General features: G+C 44.1%; 1 protein-coding gene across 2 annotated transcripts in view; it reads right to left on the reverse strand.

The window, feature by feature from the left end:
• Positions 1-382: 382 nt before the first annotated feature.
• DUSP13 (dual specificity phosphatase 13) overlaps positions 383-15,975 on the reverse strand; it is a 59,350-nt gene continuing 43,757 nt past the window's right edge. Inside the window, exons 2-3 of one of the 2 annotated variants that reach the window (XM_040436074.1) lie at positions 2,144-2,361; positions 383-780 (exon numbers count right to left, since the gene is read on the reverse strand). In XM_040436074.1, the coding sequence (XP_040292008.1) occupies positions 632-780; positions 2,144-2,361 (367 nt within the window). In that variant the 3' untranslated portion in view covers positions 383-631. Of the gene's footprint in view, positions 877-2,143; positions 2,362-15,975 lie in introns of both variants that reach the window. The other variant, XM_040436073.1, reaches the window with a different exon arrangement.

Below are 15,975 nucleotides of genomic sequence, written 5' to 3' on the forward strand. Positions count from 1 at the left end.
CTTTCCGATATTAAGATCGGTCATAGGATCTCAATACCGGTGGAAAATGCATTCGTTTTGTCCCCATTCATTGTCAATGGGGACAAAACTTAAGTGAATGGATTGCACCAGAATGCATTCCGTTCCATTTGGTTGCGTTCCCATGCCAGACAGAAAAACGCTGCAAGCAACGTTTTTGAGTGTGTCATGGGATGCAGAGCAAAACAGATCTGGCATGAAACACAATGTAAGTTTTCTCGGAAACAAAAGAAAATGGATCCGGCACCTATTGACTTACAATGGTTTTAGTGCCAGATCCGGCATGGCTATTTTAGAGATAATACACCTACAACCAGATCCGTTCATTCGTATTATCCTAATGGAAGCATTTTTGCTGATCCATGACGGATCCAGCAAAAATGCAGGACAGGATACTGAATATAGATTTCAGTAAAAAGCGGTATGTAAAGGCAGTGAAAAATGAAAATTGTAGAAGACCAACGGTCACAAAAATAATAAGCACTAATTTGGAAAATAATTTTTTATCCACAAAAAAGTAGAATGTAATAATAAAAAAGCCCCTAAAGCTGTCCAGCATTTGAATAGAATAAATGTAATCATGCTAAAAAATGTAGGTTATGCTCTCTTCTGTTCACTTCTTCCCCTCCTCTTCATGCTGGTTTGTCTCTAATCTACTCTGGTTTTGTCTAATCTGACAGAGTTCTTCATCCAGGTGTAGAAGCTGCCGAAGAAAACCTTTGTTGGGGGATATCCAGCGGTTCTCCTGTACTGTGCGAATGGCTTCAACAAGGGAGAGATGATGATGGATCATTAGGTAAGCCAGAACCAGAGTTGCAGATCTACTGATACCAACAACACAATGTACCAGAAGCCTGGCTGCAAAAGAGTACATGTTATGGTTAAAAAGAGATTGTTTGTTTGTTTGTTTTTACTTTTAACAAAAATAAATTTTTCACTGTTACAAACTTTAGCCCGCTTCCTGACAGCCATTTTTTACCTTCCTGACAGAGCCTATCTGACATGTCATTTTATGTGCTAGTAATGTTGAAATGCTTTTACCTATCCAACCGATTCTGAGATTGTTTTCTCATGACAGATCAAACTTCATGTTAATGGTAAATTTGAGTCAATATGTTACCTTTATTTATAAAGAAAACCCCAAATCTACTGAAAATTTGTAAAAATGTACAATTTTTCGAAATCTGAATGTCTCTGCTTTTAAGATTGACAGTGACACTTCATAAAATGGGTATTACTTGTTATTTACCATATATCTACTTTATGTTGGCAATATTTAGTTTAGTTTTGGAATGTTAGAAAGCTTAGAATTTTGGAAGCAGTTTTACGAAAAGTTTTGAAATCACTTTGAGTCGCTCACATAATAGAAACCACACATAAATGACCACATTTCAGAATCCACACCCTCAAATTATTCAAAACTGATTTCACTCAATAAAAGCATTTAAAAAAAAAATCATGTTTTTGTGCTGCAATTTTCTGAGTTTTATTTTTCTGGCAACAGTTGTGTGAGGGTTTGCTTTTTTTTGTGGGAAAAGTTGATGATTTTCTTGGTACAATTTCAGGGTACATAGTACTCTTTTATTGCTCAATATTACTCTTTTTGTGAGGTGAGGTGACCAAAAAATGGCTTTGGCACTGTTAATTATTTATTTTTTACTTTTTAATTTTGTCCCACTATGGGACTTCAACATTTCAGGGTCTGTTCCCTGTTTTAATACTGTTAAACTGTCAGTATTACATTATGGGCCTCATGGGCTTACATAGCTGGTACACCCAGAAGCTTTTCTAAGGCTTCTGAGAGCCATATCAACAATCAGCACCCTGCCATCGCAGTGCTGGGTGCCACTTCCCTCTGCAAACCCGATAGATGCATTGACCCCAGCATCTGAGAGGTTAATCCACCAACAACTGTGTTTTCAGTGACGTTGGCAGATACAGCAGGGGCCTTGTACTGATCAGCAGATTGTACATATATGACACTTTGCTGGAAGTCACTTCCCTCTAGGCCGTACATGTCATTTGTCTAGACAGTAGCTGTATACACAAAACTATGAGATAATTTTCTTATAGGTGCATTGGAGAAATAAAATCAAAATTTAAAAAAATAGCTTTTTTTTTTTACCTCCTGGTGTGCTCAATGCTTTGTGAATGAATTCTGATGCCGAATAGAAATATTTACTCATATCAAACTCGGGAACATCATTAGCTGGCACACCATGATATATGATGCTTGCCCCATAAAAGTCAGAATTGCCTTCAGAATACCTTCGTCCATGAGCTGCATTTAGCACATGAGTGATGCCTAGCTTCCACAGTTCATACCTGTTATTGGCAGTGTTTCTGTGGATGCAAAGATTAAATAGATTATAATCAGACATTAAACAGGTTTTATAAGAGCTATATTTTACAGGTCAGCATTTCGGATGACCATAAAGGGATTGTCCGAGTTATGAAAAAAAATATATATAGCACTGTAAATCTGATGTGCAGCAATATACAACTAAGCTAAACAAGTTTTACGTAAAAAATATATATATTTCCTCATTTCCCTGGTTGTCTTCTGGCCCTTTGTTTACCTGCAATAACAATTTCTGCCCCTCCCCCTGCACTCCAAAAGATGTGAATACAAGTGCTGCCCTGAGTGACATGTCTGCCTGCTGGGATACTCAGCAGCATGTTATATGTGTAGGACTGCAAGTTCCAGCTCTACAATGACACTGCTAATAAACACAGTATCTTCCCCCTACCTGTTCTTGGGCAATGCTCTGCAGAACTCCTCTAGTCTGTCAGCTCCTGTGCCCAGCATTTGTCTCCTTACTGCCTGTAGCTACTCAGTAAAGCCTTCAGCCTTGAATCTGTGTTGCTGAAGGGGTTTATCTTTCCTGAATAATCCAATGAGAGGGAGACACAGGGCAGACAGCAGCAGCCAGCAGTGCAGGGGGCATCGATAGCACAGTGACGTCGTGTACAGGCACATATCTGCTCTCTCAGGCTTGTTCACGAAACATTATCAGAGCAGGAAGAGAAGCTGACATCACAGGTCATGTGACCCTCAGTGAAATCTCAGAAACCAGCAACTGGAGATGCAGTAAGTGCATGGTAAAGCTGTTACATTTGATTAGTTAGAAACATACAAAGAACAAAAAAAATAACTCGGACAACCCCTTTAAAGTCTATAGTGCATCATCAAATGCATTTTTGGAAGTTTTTCTTACAAAATGGAGCATGCTCTAGATGTCTATATAGCTGTTTGTGAGACTTTATTTTTAAAATAACGACATACAGAAACTTTTTTTTAATCAACAAAAAGAACAAAACACACAAAAAAAACATCTGTGTTAGGGTACTTTCACACTAACATTATTCTTTTCCGCTATTGAAATGCGGTAAATGGTCTCAATACCGGAAAAAAAAAACGCTTCAGTTTTGTCCCAATGCATTATGAAAGGAAAGCAATCCGTTCAGTATGCATCAGAATGTCTTACGTTCCGTTCCTTGTACGGAATTTGACCGGACAAAATACCGCAGCTTGCTGTAGTTTGCTAGTCTAAACAGATGAAAATAAGTCATACTTAAATCTTGGCTAATTAATTGACATATTGCAACAAATGTATACCTCCATATACCTTTCTTGATAAATTAATCATAACATATAAAGATGAATCAATAAATTAGAGTATAATAAAAAAACTTAATTTATTTCAGTAATTCAGTTCAAAAAATAAAACTCATATATGATATAGATTCATTACACACAGAGTGATCTATTTCAAGGGTTTATTTCTTTAAATGTTGATAATTATGGCTTACAGTTTATAAAAGCCCAAAAGTCAGTATCTTAGAAAATCTAAATATTACACTGAACAAAAATATAAATGCAACACTTTCGGTTTTGCTCCCATTTTGCATGAGCTGAACTCAAAGATCTGAAACCTTTTCTACATACACAAAAGACCCATCACTATCAAATATTGTTCACAAATCTGTCTAAATATGTGTTAGTGAGCACTTCTCCTTTGCCGAGAAAATCCATCCCACCTCATAGGTGTGGCATATCAAGGTGCTGATTAGACAGCATGAATATTGCACAGGTGTGCCTTAGACTGGCCTCAATAAAAGGCCACTCTGAAATGTGCACAGTTTTGCCTTACTGGCGGGGGGGGGGGGGGGGGGGGGTCAGAAAACCAGTCAGTATCTGGTGTGGCTACCATTTGCCTCACGCAGTGCAACACATCTCCGTCGCATAGAGTTGATCAGGTTGTTCATTGTGGCCTCTGGAATGTTCAATAGCTGTGAGAAGTTGCAGAATATTGGCAGGAACTGGAACACGCTGTCGTATACGCCGATCCAGAGCATCCCAAACATGCTCAATGGGTGACATGTCCGGTGAGTATGCTGGCCATGCAAGAACTGGCATGTTTTCAGCTTCCAGAAATTGTGTACAGATCCTTGCAATATGGGGCCGTGCATTATCATGCTGCAACATGAGGTGATAGTCGTTGATGAATGGCACAACAATGGGCCTCAGGATCTCGTCACGGTATCTCTGTGCATTCAAAATGCTATCAATAAAATGCACCTGTGTTCGTTGTCCATAACAGATGCCTGCATATACCATAAACCCACCACCACCATGGGCCAGTCGATCCACAACGTTGACGTCAGCAGAACGCTCAGCCACACTATGCCACACTACGTTCAGTGCCATCTGCCCTGAACAGTGCAAACTGGGACTCATCCGTGAACAGAACGCCTCTCCAACGTGCCAGACACCATCGAAAGTGAGCCTTTGTCCACTCAAGTCGGTTACGACGACAAACTGCAGTCAGGTCCAGACCCCGATGAGGATGACGAGCATGCAGATGAGCTTCCCTGAGACGGTTTCTGACAGTTTATGGAGAAATTCTTTGGTTATGCAAACCGATTGTTGCTGCAGCTGTCCGGGTGGCTGGTCTCAGACGATCATGGAGGTGATCATGCTGGATGTGGAGGTCCTGGGCTGGTGTAGTTACACATGGTCTGCGGTTGTGAGGCCGGTTGGATGTACTGCCAAATTCTCTGAAATGCCTTTGGAGACGGCTTATGGTAGAGAAATGAACATTCGTTGCATGGGCAACAGCTCTGGTAGACATTCCTGCAGTCAGCATGCTTATTGCACGCTCCCTCAAACGTTGTGACATCTGTGGCATTGTGCTGTGTGACCAAACTGCACATTTCAGAGTGGACTTTTATTGTGGGCAGTCTAAGGCACACCTGTGAGGTGGGATGGATTATCTCGGCAAAGGAGAAGTGCTCACTAACACAGATTTACACAGATTTGTGAGCAATATTTGAGAGTAATGGGTCTTTTGTGTATGTAGAAAATGAGATCTTTGAGTTCAGCTCATGCAAAATGGGAGCAAAACCAAAAGTGTTGCGTTTATATTATTGTTCAGTTTATATAGGACCAATCAAAAAATTATTTTTAATACAGAAATGTTGGCCAACTTAAAAGAATGTACAGTACTGTATATGCACTCAATACTTGGTCAGGGTTCCTTTTGCATGAATTACTGGATCAATTCAGCGTGCCATGGAGGCAATCACTATGTGTCACTGCTGAGGTGTTATGGAATCTCAGGTTGCTTTGATAGCAGCCTTCAATTATTCTGCATTGTTGGGTCTGGTGTCTCTCATCTCCCTTTTGACAATACTGCATAGTTTCTTTATGGGGTTTAGGTCAGGCGAGTTTCCTGGCCAATCAAGAACAGTGATAAACAGTTTTTAAACCAGCTATTAGTACATTTGGCAGTGTGGGCAGGTACCAAGTCCTGCTGGAACATGAAATCAGCATCTCCATAAAGCTGTTCAGCAGAGGGAAACATGAAATGCTCTAAAATTTCCTAGTAGACGCCTGCGCTTCATATAAGGCTACTTTCACCCTGGCGTTTTGGTTTTCGTTTGTGAGATCCGTTTCAGGGCTCTCACAAGCGGTCCAAAACAGATCAGTTTTGCACTAATGCATTCTGAATGGATAAGGATCCGTTCAGAATGCATCAGTTTGCTTCTGTTCTGCTCTGGAGGCGGACACCAAGGATAGGTCATCAGTATCTGATGGGTGGGGGTCTGACCCCCTGGACCCCCGCCAATCAGCTGTTCAAGAAAGCAGTGAGCGCTGCAGCCTCATGGCTTTTTCTAGGCCAGAGACGACACGTCAATTGATCACGTGGCCTAGGAGCAGCTCTGCCCCATAGAAGTGAATTGGACTGAGCTGCAATGCCTAGTACAGCCACTATACAATGTATGGAACTGTGCTTGGTGAGCGCTGCTGCCTTCTCAAAATAGCTGATCGGTGGGGGTCCCAGGTGTCGGACCCCCACCAATCAGATACTGATAACCTATCCAGAGGATAGGTCATCAGTATAAAAATCTCAGAAAACCCTTTTAACCCTATCCGTACCAGTGCCGTATATGAATGGCGCTGGAGCAATGTGTAAGCATGGCGCCAACTCACGCGTGCAGTGTAGGCCATGGCTAGCGGGTCTCTGCTGTTTCAAACAGCAGAGGCCTGCGCCTAATGAGCCGATTGTGGTCATCAAAGCCTTTAGATGCTTTAGTGTGATCACGGCATCTAAACAGTGAAATACCACTTATTACCAGCATCCCCATGCGGCCAAAAGGGATGCCGGCAATTCACTTTAATAAGTTGGGTCTCAGGTTGCAGGCCAACATAAGAAATCAGCAATTAACATATTACTATGCTCCTGTAGGGAGTATGGTAATATTGAATTTAAAAAAAATTGTGAATGTTTTAGCCTCCTACATTGGCTACAAAAACATATTTATTTAAAAAGGTTAAAAAATGTAAACAAATATATAAAAAAAAATTAAAGTATAAAAATTTTAATCAATTTCCTTAGAATAAAAAAATAAATACAAAAATATAAACATAATGGGCATCACCGCGTCCGAACATGCCCGTACTACATTTTTTTTTTCAAAACGGCGAATGACGTAAAGGAAAAAAATATCAAAATGGCTAATTTGCCAATTTTTCATCGCTTCTCTTACTCAAAAGTCAAACACACTTCAAAATGGTATCGTCCCGCAAAAAATGAGCCCGCACACAGCTCAGTAGACATAACTATAAAAAAGTATTTTTTTTTTTTAAGTTTTAATTTATTTTTACAGTATTAAGACCTATAAAACCTATATATATATATTGGTATTGTTGTAATAATACTGACCCAGAGAATAGAGGGCACAGGTCAGTTTTGGGGACAAAACCTGTAAAACGGTGCGTTTTTTTTCCAATTCCACCCCATTTGGAGTTATTCTCCTGTTTCCCACTACATTGTATGCCGTATTAAATGGTGGCATTAGAAAGTACAACTTGTCCAGGAAAAAACAAGCCCTTAAATCGATATGTGAATGGAAAAATAAAAAAGTTATGGCCCCAGGAATATAGGGAAGGAAAATAAAAAGCAAAAATAAACTATGGTATCCAAAGTAAGGTTCCAAAGTTTTTAGTTCATTTTTTTTTATCTGCGTATTTCAAAAGCTATATTTTTTTGGTTTTTCCATTGAAATAGCCCTGTAATGGCTTCTTTTTTTTTTGCAGAATGTGTATTTAAAAAAAAATAAAATGTAATGGCATAATTTTGGGGTACATCTAATGCAGAGGTAGGCAACCACCTACACTCCAGTGAGACTACAACTTCGAGCATGCATTCTTCTTCTGCACTTCTAAGAACTCTCACAGAAATGAATTGAGCATGCTGGGAATTGTAGTTAACAGCCGCCAAAATTCCCCCACCTGGAGGCAGAAGGTTGAGCAGATCCCGAGGACGGAACATGACTCACAATAAAGTGCTGACTGCGGCCGAGAAACTTTGAGAGTTTGCCTGCTCGGAATCCCAAGAACCTTACCATGCTCCCAATTTCACCATATCAATCGCATAGTTTCAGATCCACAAAGCCAACAGACACAACTCCAAACCATGGTCAGTAAACTCCTAATCAAAGAAATGTAAAATATCTCCCACTCCACTGAAAAGAACAAGGAAACAATGGAACGGGTCTCCTTTGTCCACACTTACCGTCCTCTCATGCCAAAAATTCAACAGACATTTAAGAAACTTTGGCCACTTCTAAAAAAACGCTTACCCAACTATCTAATCCTTTCAAGCCCCACCCCTCATATGTTTGAAAAGAGCAACTAACCTTAAAAACAAACTTGTCAAGGCTGACGTGGAAAGACACACATCAGCAGAGACAAACCTTCCTCAGGACAGAACGTCATGGCACCTTCTCTTGCCTCCACTGTTGTTGCTGCTCCAACATTATCAAAGGTGATCACATTACACATCCCCACACAGGCAAATCCTTTCCAGGAAGACTTCTTCACTTGCGACTCTTCATTTTTCATATATCTGATTAAATATCCATGTGGCCTTGTATATGTGGGCAAAACCACACAATGTGACTGCATAATCAGCCACAATTCAACCATCAGATGTAAAAAGAACTGGCTTCCAATTCCCGATCATTTCACCAAAGCTCAACACAACATTACCCAACTCAAATTCCAGGTCATCGAACGGGTACAACGCCCACGGAGCAGTGGCAACCATTCACTTTTGAAGGAACGTGAAGTGTATTAAAGGCCTTAACTGGGACTTTAATCCATATATTTAACTATTTAATGTCATATGTAGAGATGAGCGAATTTCTCAAAAATTTGATTCTGCTGGTTCGCCGAATTTTCAGAAAAAATTTGCTTCGATCAGAATATATTCGTGACGAATCGCAATAAAAAAACGTCTATTTCTGGGTTGCATAGAGCCTTTATATACAGTAAGTGTAGAACACTGTGCCTTGCAATAACACACATAGGGAGTTTTCTGGGGTAGTGAAATAATACTGTCAGTCAGACAGGAGTCGCTATTAGAATAACTGCACACTTCACTTATTTGGGCAGTCACAGGGCCAAAGCTGACCAAATAACTCAAGTATTAACTCAAGTATTAACTACAGAACTTGTTCTATCAAACGCTTATACAAGTAGAGCCCCCCCGACACAGTGGAGAGGGTGTCAGCAGTAAATTTGTGTTGAAGTCACTGATTATTTTTCCCTTCCTCTAATACGTCAGAACAATAACCCACAAAAAACTGATCCTGTCTGGGGGAGCATACGCCTTTACTCGGTCAACATTTGCTCAGTAATCCATGATTATTGGTAATGCCAAAAAAAACTGGAGTGGATCTAAAACAGAGATGACATGAATTCTGTGTTTTGTACCCACTCCTGCTTTTGGCTACCAAATCATAAGCCAATTCTGATGCAACCATACGGCTGCTACACAGACAGGATCCGTTGTGCATGTCATTTTTCCTTCTTTCTGACCGATCAGAAGAAACGTCAAATAAATGGTGATTTGCAGAAAGCTAAACAAGGACAATAGAGACCCCGTCATAGAGTGGAGAGGGTGGTAACAGCATGAGAAGTCCACAGAGTGGCCCTATGACATAGTGGTGAGGTGGAAGCAGCATGAGGAGACCACCAAGTGGCACAATGACAGGGTCTGGAGGTGGCGGCAGCATCAGGAGGCCACAGAGTGGCACAATGACAAAGTGTGGAGTGGAGGTGACAGCAGCAGTATGATTAGGTCACAGAGTGGCACGGTGACATAGTGTGGAGATGGCAGCAACAGCAGAAGCATGATACCACAGAGTGGCATGGTGACATAGTGTGGACATGGCTGCATCAGGAGGCCACAGAATGGCAAGGTGACATAGTGTGGAGATGGCAGCAACAGCAGCATGATACCACAGAGTGGCAAGGTGACATAGTGTGGACATGGCAGCATCAGGAGGCCACAAAGTGGCACAGTGACATAGTGTGGAAATGGCAGGAACAGCAGCAGCATGATACCACGGAGTGGCAAGGTGACATAGTGTGGACATGGCAGCATCAGGAGGCCACAAAGTGGCAGGGTGACATAGTGGGGAGATGGCAACAACAGCAGCAGCATGATACCATGAAGTGGCAAGGTGACATAGTGTGGACATGGCAGCATCAGGAGGCCACAAAGTGGCACGGTGACATAGTGTGGAGATGGCAGCATCAGGAGGCCACAGAGTGGCATGGTGACATAGTGTGGACATGGCAGCAACAGCAGCATGATACCACAGAGTGGCACGGTGACATAGTGTGGAGATGGATAATCTAATCTGATGCATCAGGCATTGGTGAGTGGAAATCCTGGCTGATCCACGCCTGATTCATCTTGACAAAAGTAAGTCTCTACACATTTTGGGTGGACAGGCGAGTTCTTCTTGGGGTAACTATGGCCCCCGCCGCACTGAACACCCACTCTGATGCCACACTACTGGCTGGGCAGGACAGCTTTTTCAGGGCAAACTCAGCCAGTTGCGGCCACAAATCCAGTTTGGCTGCCCAGTATTCCAGCGGATCTTCTATGATGGCTGGCAGGGTGTTGTCAAAGTATGCCACCACCTGCTGGTTCAGGTCCTGCTCCAGGTCTACCTGATGCTGCTGGTGAGTAGTTTCTTCACTATGCGGGTGAAGAAAGCTGCTCATCAGTGACTCTAGACTCAGGCTGCTGGTGCTGCTGTCAATTGCAATAAAGTCGAAGATCCAGTCAACCAATCAAGAACCGCTGGGTTGCTGCTGAAGACACAACCGCTAGCTGACATGTGGACCTGAGGCCTCGGGAAGTAACCCCTGCTGCCACGCCCCCTTATTCTGCTGCGACCTGTGCCTGCGGCAGAATCATTTACGCCTCTGACACTCCCCTGTGCAGGGCCTGGCACTTCTCTGTCGGACATACTTTTAGCTGAACTACGGTAAATAAATTAAAAGCTAATTAAAACACCCCTAAAAGCGCCAAATATATTTTTCTTTTTAAACTGAGATAGGCAACTAAAGGATTTAAAATTGGCAACTAAACTATTTCAGCGTAAATAACAGCAAAAGTGAACTGTGTATGTATTTCTCGTTTTTTTTAACTAAAATAGGCCACTAAACGATTTCTAAGTAAATAACTGAAAAAATGAACTACGAATATTTTTCTCTTTTTCTTGAGAAATATCACAATAAATGCTTTCAGCGCAAATAATACCAAATGTGAACTGCGTCTATTTTTCTCGTATTGTAGTGAAATATGACAATAAACGCTTTTAGTGCAAATAACACCAAATGTGAACTGCGTCTATTTTTCTCGTATTGTACTGAAATATGACAAGAAAAGCTTTCAGCGCAAATAACACCAAATGTGAACTGCACCTTTTTTTCTCTATTTCTGCATCTATTTTTCTCTTGAAATATGGTAATAAACGCTATTACTGCAAATAACACCAAATGTGAACTGCGTCTATTTTTCTCGTATTGTACTGAAATATGACAAGAAAAGCTTTCACCGCAAATAACACCAAATGTTAACTGTGTCTATTTTTCTCGTATTGTAGAGAAATATGACAAGAAAAGCTGTTAGCGTAAATAACAGAAAATACGAACTTTCTAAAAACGTCTATTTTTCTCAATTTCTGTAGAAATATGGCAATAAATGCTTTTAGCGCAAATAACAACAAAAGTGACCTGCGTAAATATTTCTCGTATTGTAAATATTATCAGTGCATTTAACAGCAAAAGTGACCTGCGTATATATTTATCTTTTTCCACAGATAAAAGCCACTAACGGCTTTTCAACATAGCACTTGCACCCCAATAACTAATTGCTGGAATGACAGAGCTGTATTATGAGACTATCTGGATCCCCAAGTAATGTTTCCCTGCACTTGTAAATCACTTTTTTTCACAATGAGGATTTTCCTATGACTCTCCCTATGCATACAACATATTCCACTTGCTCTCCATCACCCACATTTTTCATCAGCCCTTTATGCAATTTCTTCACACACAACCATTTGCATATACTATCTCAACACCAATACTCGTCGCATATGCACACTTTCACTCCCTCCTTATCTTACTACTCTTCCATCATCACAGTTCATTTTCATGTCACATTTCATTTTTACTTTTTTCATGCCTCATTTACTTCCTCTTCACCTTTGCTTTCCATCCTACACATTACTAGCCCAAACCCGATCGAAATTTCGCTCATGCGCTCGGATTTTTCATACAAGTCACCAGTATTCATTTCTGTCACGCCTGTTCATGCACAATTTGTTCACAACCGTACCACCATTCCGGTCAACAGCTCTGCAGCAGGCGGCCAATGGTTCCTGGGTTAATCCCCCATTTCTGTTTGTTCATCTCATACACGCTGCACCAATGTCACGCCTTTCTCGCATCAATCACCGGCATCTCATTTCTCTCATGTCTATTCTGGCGTCTTCCCACAGTACCAACACTCCGGTCAGCACCCTGGTGGTTCCGGGCTCATTCCCCATTTCTGGGTTAGTTCATATCACCCCACATCATCCACATTCATGCCCCCCCCCCTCCTCATGTTCATGTGCACGGCTACAGGTGCCAGCTTCGGTGCACCCGGTACACCCCCATTCATGTCCGCCTCCACTGGGCATACCGCTGCCACAAGCATCCCCTCCCCACCGCCTCCGGCCTGTTCCGCCGCTCCTCCTGCCGCGCGGCCGATGGCGCCCGGTCGCGTCCCGGTGCCTGGTCTGCGCATGCGCGGCCGGGGTACTGCGCATGCGCGGCGATTCGTCGGCGCATGCGCGGCGTCCCGGCGGCCGTTCGCGCCGCATCTGATGCGGGGGGGCCGCCGTCGGGCGGTCCGGCTCGGCTGGTCGGCGGAGCTCCGGGGGCGCCGGTCACACAGCAGGCCCCTCCTGCACAGGCTGCAGGGGGGCTTCCAGCACGCCCCACTAAAGCACCCTGCAGTTAAACATTACCCCAGCAGCCCCACACAAAAAAAAAGGAAAAAAAAAAAAAAGGGGGAAGAGATATCAACTGGTTGCTAATAAGAAAAAAAAAAAAAGGCGGGAAGAGATATCAACTGGTTGCTAATAAAGAAAAAAAAAAAAAGGCAGGAAGAGATATCAACTGGTTGCTAATAAAAAAATAAAAAAAAGACACAAACCAATACATACCATTGGATTGCAAACCGCACGTTCCCACTTGTGCATAGGCATGCGGCACGCGCTGGTCTCTTTTCACACCAGGCGCAAACTGTCATTTCATCAACAACCGTCATGATCCTCCGGGTCATGCATATGTACCATATACATTTCACATTTCATCACACTATTTTATGTCTACCCTCCCCCTTTTTCAGGCGGTCAACCTATATTGTATTTTGCACTACAGTGTATCCAGAGAATTTTTTCTTACTACCAGGTACGTTCACCTGCTCATTAACAAAGTCTTCCTTACATTTCAGATGGTCCCGTTAGGGTCAGCGTGCTGGCTTTAGGGGCACCATCATCCCACTAGGTTACCCCCTTCTTGGCTTCGCCAGCAGTTAGTGGTCCCGCGAGGCCGACACCCCGCCTCAAACGTACAGAGGCAACCGCCCAACGCGCCACCTCGTTAGTAAGCCGCCTCGCGTGTTGCATAGAGAGGGCCTCACCTGTCACTCCCTTCCCCTAGTCCTGTCTTACAGTCACCGAGAGGCCAACGCTCCTGCCACTACCACGAGTGGCCTCATTAACCCCTCGCGCCAAATCATAGGTAGAGCCTCTCAAGCCGCTTGGCAAATTAGCAGGGCCTCATCTGTCACCATGCAAGTGTAATTTTTTCGCCGTACGGCCTAGCTAGCTTGCCAGCACGATCCCGTGTGTCCTCAAGCTAATCAACTATTCTATTTTTAGTGTGTCTCTGGATGGGTTAGAAAACTTCTCCCTGCCTGGCACCCCTGCTAGATCCGTCACTGCTACCCTGGGAGACGATCTAGCCAGTCCAGCATCCATCCGGTCCTGGACAATTCCGCGCATCACGGCGGAGTTGAGGAAACGGCATGTTCCCTTCCCCGCCACGGCAAGGAAAGCGGAACTGTTTGGCTGCTGCGCGCATCAACCGATAATAGGGATGCGGGGGAAGGACCCAGCCAGTCCAGCACCGGGGAAATCCATGCCATGCTGGCCTCTCTGATGACATCCATGTCGACAGTCAACGCCAGGTTGGAGAGGCTAGAATCGGTCACCACGACCCTTTCCTTGGCAGGTCCGCCACCGGCGGCATCACTGGCACCGGCTGGATTACCGGTGATCACGCCGTCCATTAGTGTGGAGGACCAGGAAGTCAACCCGGCGCATATGATACCAGAGCACTTAAAACGGGATATCCTGGTAGGTAAGGATGTAAACCTGGCCTCCCTTCTGATTGCCTCCCAGGATGTGGTCGAGAACACGACTTATGCCTATGACGAGGTTTCAGTTGTGGTTAAGTCCAGGGATGCCCGGCTCAATAGGAAATTGACCATTCCCGAATTAATTTTGGCTTTCGGAATCTATAGAGAGGTCATCTGTGCGGTCTACCCCAACAGAAGGGAGGAATTTGACCTCTACATGCACAAACTGGTGGACCTGGGCAACAAATACGGAGGATCAGCATTTTACGACTATCACAGGTCTTTTTCGGCGAAAGTGGCGGGGGCTTTCTCCCAGTACGGAGTCCGCTCCAACTGGGCGAGGATCGACACGGTCATATTCTGTCGCCACTTCGCAGGCCTTAGGACCCCAGCCTGTGCGCACTGCTCCTCCACGGCCCACACCACCAATTTCTGCCCGAACACGTCGGACAGACAGGCCCTCTCACAAGCAGCTGGTCCCTCCGGGGTCCCGGAAAGGTTGGCCCGGGACAAGCTGGGTCGGCCGATCAAATTTCTAGGCAGATCCATGATTTGCAATAATTTCAATGAGGGGTCCTGTAATTACAGCGGGTGCAAGTTGCTACATATATGCACCAAATGTTTCCGGGCGCATGCCAAATCCATGTGTCCAAATAAAATGTTTGCAAAACCGTATCTAACAACCATCAACATGCCAGTTTTTACCGCGTTGATGTCACAACACCCATCCAGGCATCTCTCAGATTTCCTCGTTTCGGGGTTGACAGAAGGCTTCCACACGGGCATCCTGTATATGCCAACTGGCACCCTGGAATGTCCCAATCTTTTATCCGCTCTACACAACCCCACCGCCATTGACGCCCTCATAGCCCAAGAAGTAACAGAGGGCTTTGTGCTAGGTCCTTTCAAAACTCCCCCATTCGCCACCTGGCGCACCAACCCCATTGGCATCGTCACTGGAAAATCTTCCCAGAAACAGAGGCTCATCATCGACCTATCAGCGCCTCACGGGTCAGGCAACCCCAGTCTCAACTCCCTCATTCCCTCGGAGGAATTCTCTCTGCAATACACCACCATAGATCACGCCATCACAGCCATCATACAAGCAGGGGTGGGGGCATGGCTCAGCAATACCGACATCACCAACGCCTTCAAATTGCTACCGATTCACCCTACACTGTGGCACCTGCACGGCATCAAGTGGTCCGGGGATTATTATTTTTTCTCCCGGTTGACCTTCGGGTCCAAAAGTAGCCCGGCCATCTTCGACATATTTGCAGAAGCATTATGCTGGTTGCTTTTGAATGTAGCAAGGTGCCCGTTGGTATTACATTACCTTGATGATTTCCTATTGGTGGAAGAAAACACTTCCCCCCCTTCCAGCCTCAGAGCCACCATCGAGCTGTTCAAGGAACTGGGGGTACCCCTCTCCACCAAGAAGACAGAGGGGCCGGACACGATCATCACCTTCCTGGGTATCTAGTTGGATTCAGCCTCAATGCAAGCCAGTTTGCCATCCGGGAAGATCCAGGATATTCTCACCCACATAGACGGCTATCTTCAACTCGGCACCTGCAACCGCAAAGAACTACAGTCCCTGCTGGGCTCCCTGAACTTTGCCATGCGCATCATACCCCAGGGTCGCTCATTCATGTCACGGCTTCTGCACCTCTTC

Source organism: Bufo bufo, chromosome 6, assembly GCF_905171765.1.
Source record: "Bufo bufo chromosome 6, aBufBuf1.1, whole genome shotgun sequence".
In the NCBI taxonomy this organism is placed as follows: Eukaryota; Metazoa; Chordata; class Amphibia; order Anura; family Bufonidae; genus Bufo; species Bufo bufo.